The 9,819-nt window shown below is 44.7% G+C and overlaps 2 protein-coding genes across 2 annotated transcripts; both read left to right on the top strand.

Moving 5' to 3' along the window:
- The first annotated feature begins 1,493 nt into the window (after positions 1–1,493).
- On the top strand, positions 1,494–4,821 carry LOC125284646 (cytochrome P450 1B1-like). The gene has a single exon (XM_048228686.1). The coding sequence runs from the start codon at positions 1,824–1,826 to the stop codon at positions 3,408–3,410; it is 1,587 nt and encodes a 528-aa protein (XP_048084643.1). The 5' UTR covers positions 1,494–1,823; the 3' UTR covers positions 3,411–4,821.
- Positions 4,822–6,439: 1,618 nt separating this feature from the next.
- Positions 6,440–8,698, top strand: LOC125283996 (cytochrome P450 1B1-like). Its single transcript, XM_048227649.1, has one exon. The coding sequence runs from the start codon at positions 6,834–6,836 to the stop codon at positions 8,412–8,414; it is 1,581 nt and encodes a 526-aa protein (XP_048083606.1). The 5' UTR covers positions 6,440–6,833; the 3' UTR covers positions 8,415–8,698.
- The last annotated feature ends 1,121 nt before the right edge of the window (positions 8,699–9,819 follow it).

The following is a 9,819-nucleotide window of genomic DNA, read 5'->3' as shown; positions in this document are numbered from 1 at the left end:
CACATGCATTTTTAATGGATTTCTCATGCAATGTTTGCTGTATGCTGTGTGTGACTTTTTCTCGTAGCAGGAAAAGGGTTGAAATGTTAACCATTCCATTCAAAACAGCGCAATGAGCCCAGAGCCACAATCACAGTCAACGTGTAAACAAAAATACTCAAAGCTCAAGACATTTTTTGCACATTCCGAAAAACACTCTCACACAATTCTGCAAATAGAGATGGCCTTCTCTGGGATTTTTAGATCCCTTACTCAGAACATGTAAGTAATACTGAGAATGTGAAACTTGTTGTGTTACTTTATTTTGATGAATAGAGGATATGAATATGAGAATATGAAGGTAAAAATTCAAATATTAAAAAGGTGTAAAAAATGGTATGTGGTAAGGGTGTAGTTGAGGGATTATTTGTTACAAATAGTGGAAGTTTAGTTGCAAATTTAGCAGAAGAACAAACCACTACAATATCGCTAAGCTAAGGGATGGAGGACTGAGACATTAAATATATATATTTTTTAGTAGTATTGGTAAAAGTAGTTTCTGTTGCTGTTGTTGTATGTATTCAAATATGAAGTGTCAGGAAAATAACTGTGTTGATGGTGGTGTTTTGTGATCCCTAAAACAGTCATTATCTAAATAACAGAGTTTCAACTACATAGAAAAACAAATATTTCTGGGACTTTTGCTGTCAGAGTTCAGCTTAGTTGATATGCTTGTATTCTATTGAACTATTGAACACTTCGACAGCACTGAGCTTTTCTTCTCTGCATGGAGCATTCCTCTGTGGGTAGAAAAAAATGACTTCCCAATGCGATACATATGTATTCAATAGATTTCACTTGGCTACTGCTTGAATGTCTTTAACACATTCATTGCAAATTATGACAATTAGTTCAGTCATTTGACTTACAGCATTACGTTTTTAACTATTTGCCGGTTACAACGAATGAATAGAAAGGCACCGTCGCTTGAAGTGATTACGCAATGCGCTGTAATGTTTAAACATTGTTAACTTTATGTAGACAAATCGAATAGCGCATAGACAATAAGATTTGTTAACACAATAAGTTGACAATATGTTGGTCATACACCGTAAATAAACCAAACCTGTGAAACAGACCTCAAGAATTATCCTTTCCTAAACATGCCCAAATTCTCCGCGTAATACGCACATCAACTGATTTACGCAATGACAAAAACTTCTCAAAGTAGCCCGATTTCCGATGTTTTCAGCTGTCCACGTCTGCCTCTCCAGTGAGGATCGCACAGGGGCTTTAGTCTATCAGTCTCTCAATATTACTTCAGGTGTTGCGCTGCCGCTCGCTTTCGGTGCGCGCTGAAGACGCAGAGGCTCTAACAGATAGTGTAATGAGGTCTCAAGGTCTACCACAATGGGAGGAGTATGAGAATAATACCGAGCCCGTCCCCCCTGCGCAGCTAACATATATAACAGAGGGTGGCAAAACACACCAGGCACAGAAAAGTGCGTCTGCGTTAGTGACAGTAAGAGAGAAAGCTTAAAAAAGTGTTTAGTTTTGCTTCCGTGTATATTTATATTACTGTAATGTAATGACAACTGACCAATGGAAATCCGTTTAAAATTCTAACAGACTAAGACAAAACACAAACAAGGGATTTTTTTATTTAACAAAATGGATTTTTCTGCTTGGTGGTTAACATTTGAACCTTAATTACAATCCAAGCTCATGGTCTTTGTTTCAGATTTCTAAAAAACGTTTTTCTCTGTAAACATTGTTTTATCACAAAGAAGAGGAGCATTTGCCACACTTTCAACCACTTACAAGACCTTTACTACACGAGCACCATGGCACTGCTGGATCCAGATTATGGCGTGAAAGGCAGCAGCAGCAGCATCATCAGGGAATGGAGTGGGCAGGTACAGCCGGCTCTCATCGCTTCCTTTGTGTTCCTCTTCTGCCTGGAGGCTTGCCTGTGGGTACGCAACCTGAGACTCAAGAGGAGGCTGCCAGGACCGTTCGCCTGGCCAGTGGTGGGCAATGCCATGCAGCTGGGCCAGATGCCCCACATCACCTTCTCCAAGCTGGCAAAGAAGTACGGCAACGTCTACCAGATCCGGCTGGGCTGCAATGATATTGTGGTGCTGAACGGCGACTATGCCATCCGCCAGGCACTCATCCAGCACAGCACTGAGTTTGCTGGAAGACCAAACTTCGCCTCCTTCCAGACGATCTCCGGCGGCAAGAGCATGGTGTTCAGCAGCTACAGCAAGCAGTGGAAGATGCATCGCAAAGTGTCCCACTCCACGCTGCGAGCCTTCTCCTCGGCCAACAGCCAGACCAAGAAAGCTTTCGAGCAGCACGTGGCCGGTGAGGCCATGGAGCTAGTCCAGAGCTTCCTCCGCCTCAGCAGAGATGGACGCTACTTTAACCCGTCACACGAGTTCACCGTGGCGGCTGCCAACATCATTTGCGCTCTCTGCTTCGGCAAGCGCTACGGGCACGACGACCCAGAGTTCAGGACCCTGCTCAGCAGGGTGGAGAAGTTCGGGGAGACAGTGGGCGCCGGGAGCCTGGTGGACGTCATGCCCTGGCTGCAGTTCTTCCCCAACCCAGTGCGCAGCGTCTACCAGAACTTCAAAAACATCAATGAGGAGTTCTTTGCCTACGTGAAAAGCAAGGTCATACAGCACAGGAACACCTTCAACCCTGAGGTGACAAGGGACATAAGTGATGCCATCATCAATATCATAGAGCATGGGAAAGACAGCACACTGACTAAAGACTATGTTGAAGGCACAGTGACAGATCTTGTAGGTGCTGGGCAGGATACTGTATCAACTGCTTTGAACTGGATAGTGCTGCTGTTAGTCAAATACCCGCACCACCAAACTAAGCTGCAGGAACAGATTGATAAAGTGGTCGGCCGCGACCGGCTGCCCTCCATCGAGGACAAGAGCAGCCTGGCGTGCCTGGACGCCTTCATGTACGAGACCATGCGCTATACCAGCTTCGTGCCCCTCACCATCCCCCACTCCACCACCACCGATGTCACCTTCGAGGGCCTCCACATCCCCAAGGACACTGTTGTGTTCATCAACCAGTGGTCCGTCAATCACGACCCCCAGAAGTGGAAGGACCCCCATGTGTTCAACCCGTCACGCTTCCTGGACGCGGACGGCAACTTGGATAGGGACCTGACCGGCAGTGTCATGATCTTCTCCACGGGCAAGAGGAGGTGCATCGGAGACCAGATCGCCAAGGTGGAGGTCTTTTTATTTTCGGCCATCTTGCTGCACCAGTGCACGTTTGAACGCAACCCTGCACAAGCCCTCACCATGGACTGCTCTTACGGTCTTACTCTGAAGCCCCTCCAGTTCACAATCACAGCCAAACTCAGAGGCAAGCTGCTTGGCTTGGTGTCGCCGGCATGAAAAAAAAGACTGCTGCTAAAAGCAATGTAGCTCAAAAGGCTTCAGGCCAGAAAGGACCTCAAAACTTTTAAGTTGCTCTTGTTGCAAATCCTTTAACAGTGAGTATTAGCAAATCTGCACTGAATGCTGTTTCGTATTTAAAGATGTTAAATATCATATCACAGTTTATATATGATTGTATTGTGAAATATGAGGTCATGTGTTTTTAAATATAGTTTTATGTTAAGCTTAGTAACATGACATATCAAGTCAGGTAGATTAAAAATCTCAAGCATGAGTAAGATGTGGATGCCCAACATTGTAGGGTACTATCAAAGGAACTCCGATGAATTTCAGTATATGGTGATTCTCTACAATATAAATCATTGTGCTTATTCACCCTCCTGCATGCATCTAAAATATTTGCAGGACTTTTATGAAGTGTGAAATACATAAAAAAAGATAAATATAAACATGCTTTATCTTGCAAGCAGGTGTTTGTGAAAGTTGTTAGGCTACACCTGAGGGTACACTGTACATGTTGCAAAGAGACTTTTTTAAGTTCACTCATAGAGAGCAAGTCATTTAAAATACATTTATACTTCATGTGAGAGGTCTATGTCTATTCAGTATTTGTAATGGATTATATGTCAGGTATTGAAAATGTACTTTAAACATTTTTTTTGTCTACTGTACACTCAAGAGCACATGTCAAACCACAGAAAGTTGCTTTCCTCGTGTAGGGAAAGCTTTATGGGTCATTCATTTATGATGGTATCTCTTAGGACATTAAGTCAGATTTGATTGATAGGAAGTAATGGGAGTCTGAGGAGCAAACCAGGAGACAATGTCTTGACTTGTGGACCTTTTCAGCTGAGAAAGCACTGTGCCTTCAAAAGTGAGCCGACTCATTCAATAGCCAGTTATGAATAAACTACATTCTGTGGAGAAAGACTATAGAAAAGAGAGGGGGGACAGTGAGAGAAAGAGAGACAAGGAGGGAGAAATGGAGAGAGAGAGCTCAAACACCAAATCTATAGCCCCCCTGTTTCTTATCCAAACAGTTCTCACTTCCAACCACAGCCTAAGCTCAACTCGCAAAAGATGAGAAGGAGAAAAACCTTCCCAGGAAATGTCAAGACATGACTTACACATGTTTTCACAAATGTGCTTTTGCTTTTGTTTACACCCATGGGGCTTTGCAAGCTATCTGAAAGTCATTTCACCTGTGCTGAAATGCATGCATTCAGGAATTTATAAACTTGTGTGTGAAGCCAATAAACACAACCACTTATTGAATGTCCAAGGCAAGCAGTGACCACAAAAGAGGATCTTAATGATGTTATTGGTTTGTTTGTTTGTTTGTTTATTGTTTACTATTTGAAAATAAGCTACGTAGATCTGGAGTGAATAAAATGGTGTTTTCAAACTACTTGAAGATGCAAGAGATTTGTGTGCTCTCTCTCTCTCTCTCTCTCTCTCTTTCTCTCTCTTTCTCTCTCTTTCTTATTAGGATATGTGAAGTGAATTAGCCCAAGAGGAGAAACATACCTGTCAAATAAATCTTTAACCTGTATCATTTCAACCAAATTTGAATGGACTTTCAAGTGCAGTTTAGTGGAACAGTGCATAACTTACACAACACTGCAAACAATCATAAAAAAACCCAAAACCCTCACAAATAGTTAACTGCTCCATGAATTCCTGTAGAAAGCCTGACAACTTATGTATCCATAAACACAACAATTTAGCTGTGTTCAGTCACTTTGGCCAGCACTCCTGCTTTGTGTGTGCTGTGATGTGGCATTTCTGTATCACTTAAGCTCTTTGAGTCTTGCAAGCCAGCATACTGTAATTAGACTCTTCACTGTCTGTCTGCTCTTTTGTATTTTGTCAAGCATAGCACTCTAAAATGTTTATCTGTAAAACACATCTTTCATTACCTTCCAAAGCAATTTTAGTGAAGCCACAATACAAAGCCAAATTATGTCATTAAGTTTATATATAAGTTATACAGCATAAGCATCACACAAACAATAGTATAGAGCACATTACACTTAAGTGTATTTGTTTTTAAGCTGCACCATTAGCAGCACAGCATTGTTTATTGCTGCATATCTGATTGTAAACAAAGCCAGATTTAGACGTGATCTAAAATAGGCCCTGCACACTAAAATAGTCAGTAATGGTGCAGAGCACTGAATAGTATGTGCAGGCACAATGTTCCTTTAATCCTCTACCTGTAATCCAGACCACCTGTAACATTAGATGTCACATATCAACGAGTAAACAGATTGGGTCTGGATATCTTAGGTGAAATTTCACGGGACACAGCACACATTTGTCATGAGGGGCCAAAATGATAAAGTGAAACATTTACACGTGAACTCTTTCCAAATTCAAATCTCCACACATGAGACTTTTTAAAACAGGGGCACTTCACATTTCCAAAGTCTCCCCAAAGGCCCACTGAGTTCTGTTTGGACACACAATGTCTTCGTTATGACAAGAAACTGAGCCAGGCTGAGAGCTAGCAGTGAGTTCCGTTCCCAAAACTGAGCAAGACTTCCTATGCTTCACCCCCTGACTTGGCTTCGCCAGCATGACTTCTCCTCCACTTCCCACCTCTGCTCTGCTCTCCGGCCAGGGACAGCTTTAGGGGCCCTGGGGCCATCACCACCGCCAGCCACACTGACAGGACAGAGAGCAAAAAGAACAGGGAGTAGTGAAGAAAGAGGGAGAGGTGGATACAACAAGAAAGTGTGAGAGACAGAGAGAAAGAGAGAGAGAGAGAGAGAGAGAGAGAGAGAGAGAAAGAGAGAGAGAGAGAGATGGGAGCCCTTACCCTTATCCTTACCATAGCCACAATGGGAGGAGAGAAGGAGAGAGCGAAAGAAAGAGCGAGAGATAGAGAGATACAGAAAGAGAGTGAAAGAGAGAGAGCGAGAGAGCAAGATGCTAAGAAAACCTGAGCGCTTGACCACTCCCACAGCCAAGATATATAAGGGAGAGTGTCAAGGCCGAGATCTACATTCCTCTAATTTGGTCATCTGTGGACAGACACCGCTCCACTGCAAACCACTCACCCTCATCTGCCTAAACCTCAAGCCAAGGCAAGGGAGTGAGGTGTGAGAGAAAGAGGGACAGAGAGAGAGAGAGAGAGAGAGAGAGAGAGAGGGAGTATGTGTTTGCTGGGGGGTGTTACTGAGAAACTTTGTCTATTCACTTGGACTATCTGGCCAGTTTTCCCAGCTATTTTTTGGGATTTGGAGATATCAATCTGCGGCTGAGGCTGAGGCTGATGCGGTTGAGACAGTTGTTTTTTAATCGCTACTGCTGGTGGTTCCACTGTTAGCGGAACAAGAAGGATACTTTCTGATTGGTGACTGATTTTAGCCTGAAAAGGTAAGCTTTCAGCAGTAAGGGTCTTGTAATTGTATCGCCATGGCACTGCTGGATCCAGATTATGGCGTGAAAGGCAGCAGCAGCAGCATCATCAGGGAATGGAGTGGGCAGGTACAGCCGGCTCTCATCGCTTCCTTTGTGTTCCTCTTCTGCCTGGAGGCTTGCCTGTGGGTACGCAACCTGAGACTCAAGAGGAGGCTGCCAGGACCGTTCGCCTGGCCAGTGGTGGGCAATGCCATGCAGCTGGGCCAGATGCCCCACATCACCTTCTCCAAGCTGGCAAAGAAGTACGGCAACGTCTACCAGATCCGGCTTGGGTCTAGCGACATAGTGGTTCTGAATGGCCACACTGCCATCAGGAAGGCTCTGCTCCAGCATGGCGCCGAGTTTGCGGGCCGACCAAACTTTCTATCTTTTCAATTTGTGTCGGGCGGCAACAGTATGACTTTCAGCAACTACAGCAAACAGTGGAAGACGCACCGCAAGATCGCCCAGTCCACCATCCGGGCATTCTCTTCGGCAAACAGTGAAACAAAAAAAGCCTTCGAGCAGCACATTGTGGCTGAGGCTTTGGACCTGGTGAAGTCCTTCTCAGAGCTCAGTGACGACGGGCGGTGCTTCAACCCTGGCCACCCACTCACAGTGGCCGCTGCCAATGTCATCTGCGCCCTCTGCTTTGGGAAGCGCTACGGGCATGACGACCAAGAGTTCAGGACCCTGCTCAGCCAGGTGGACAAGTTCGGGGAGACGGTGGGCGCCGGGAGCCTGGTGGACGTCATGCCCTGGCTGCAGTCCTTCCCCAACCCAGTGCGCAGTATCTTCCAAAGCTTCAAGGACCTCAACAAGGAGTTCTTCTCCTTCATCAGGGACAAGGTGGTGCACCATCGGGAGACCTACAGCCCCAGGGTGACCAGAGACATGTGCGACGCCATCATGGAGGTGATTGACATGCAAGAAGACCATATCGGTCTCACTCAGGCTCACACTGAGAGCACAGTTTCGGATTTCATCGGTGCAGGGCTGGACACTGTCTCGACCTGCCTCCATTGGAGTCTCCTTCTCCTCGCCAAATACCCGGACATCCAGGCGAAGCTCCAGGACAGCATCGACAGGGTGGTCGGCCGCGACCGGCTGCCCTCCATCGAGGACAAGAGCAGCCTGGCGTGCCTGGACGCCTTCATGTACGAGACCATGCGCTACACCAGCTTCGTGCCCCTCACCATCCCCCACTCCACCACCGCCGACGTCACCTTCGAGGGCCTCCACATCCCCAAGGACACTGTTGTGTTCATCAACCAGTGGTCCGTCAATCACGACCCCCAGAAGTGGAAGGACCCCCACATTTTTGACCCCTCACGGTTCTTGAACGAGGACAGAAGCCTTGACAAAGACCTCACCAGCAGCGTTATGATCTTCTCAGCGGGCAAGAGACGGTGCATTGGAGATCAGATCGCCAAGGTGGAGGTCTTCTTGTTTACAGCGATTCTCCTGCACCAGTTCACTTTTGAGAGCGACCCAATGCAGGAGCTGAGTTTAAACTGCTCATATGGGTTAACTCTAAAGCCACTCGACTACAGGATCTGTGCCAAGCTCAGAGGGGAACAAATTAAGATGGCATAAAATCCACTTTCAGACTACAGTAACTGGCAAACAGCAAATTCATAGTATGGTATGTACAGCAACTATCTCTGAATGTTTGCCTCTTGTACAGCTAAACATAATATTTACTGGGTTATTAATATAATAAAAGTCATTTATCACTAGTGATTTGTGATGAAGTATTGAATTGTGTTTACCATATATTGTGTATTGTGTTTGCAGCACAAGTGAGCTGCTTTGAGATATTAGTTCAATGCCTTTTGAACCCATAATCAATGTATTACGAAAATAAACACATATGATTACTAATGTTTACAGCATCTTGATTCAGAGTTAGTGGTGGATGTTTGTTTAAGTCGTTTGTCTTTGTCAGAGTCCTTAGTCACTGCAACAGGCAAGCAACTTGATAAATTACCAAAAATAATAACATTCCAGGGAGTATCAAGACGTGATTCAATACTACTTGGAACAAAATACAATATCAACCAAACGCTGTCATGTGGTTGCCTGAAACCACAGCAAACAATAAAACTAAACTACCTATTGTGAAGTAGGTTGGGGTATGCGATTTAGACACATAAAATTGCCATATATAAACTAGTCCTAAGGAATGCGGCCATGCAAATCGCGGGGCTGCTGCCATTGTGATGTGTGGAATATAGGTCTGCAATGTTTCACTTAATTGTTTTCTGTCTGTAGAAACTCCTCATCACAGGCACCATTAATAAACAGTACAACTACCACTCTTTGAAAAACATAGATCACCTCATGAGGCAAAACTGTACATAGATATAACAATACTACAAAATAGTACTACAATACTACAATTTAATAATACTACAAAAATCAATACAAGGAACAGAATGACATGACATATGGCTTGTTTGACATATTTACACAGTGTATCATAGTATTTGACTTAGTTATGCAACAAGGAAAATACTAAAGCCACCTACAGGCTGAAGCAGAAGTATGTAAAAGAGTTCCAGACGTGTAGCGATGGCTTACGGTGTCGCGCCAGGGTGTCCACATGACAGATTGATGTCCGTATTGAGGCATTTATTCTCCCCCTGCCACATTTAATGTCAAGCCATGTAGCTGTGTAAGACACACAACAGAAGAGCTTTAGGCATTATGAAGGAAATGCATATCTTCTGCCCTGGGTGTTTGTGACACTGAGCCTCAGTTAAAGGGGCTAATCCTGTACGAGAGGCAAAACTTGTTTTTAGTAGCGTGTGGGGTGCTCACGGTAGCGGTGTGTGCTTGGCTAAAGCAAACAGAGTGGTGAAACAGCAATCCCAATGTATCAGCCCAGAAATCCTAAATGCCCTCAACAAGTTGACATTTCCACAAGTCAGGGACAGCCAGCACAAAGATTCCATTTCCACTGACCAATCCCTAACTCTCTCTCTCTCTCTCTCTCTCT

This window comes from Alosa alosa, chromosome 19 (genome assembly GCF_017589495.1).
Source record: "Alosa alosa isolate M-15738 ecotype Scorff River chromosome 19, AALO_Geno_1.1, whole genome shotgun sequence".
NCBI classification, from domain to species: domain Eukaryota; kingdom Metazoa; phylum Chordata; class Actinopteri; order Clupeiformes; family Clupeidae; genus Alosa; species Alosa alosa.
Note: the sequence above shows the minus strand (reverse complement) of the source record. Positions and strands in the feature narration are given on the sequence as shown.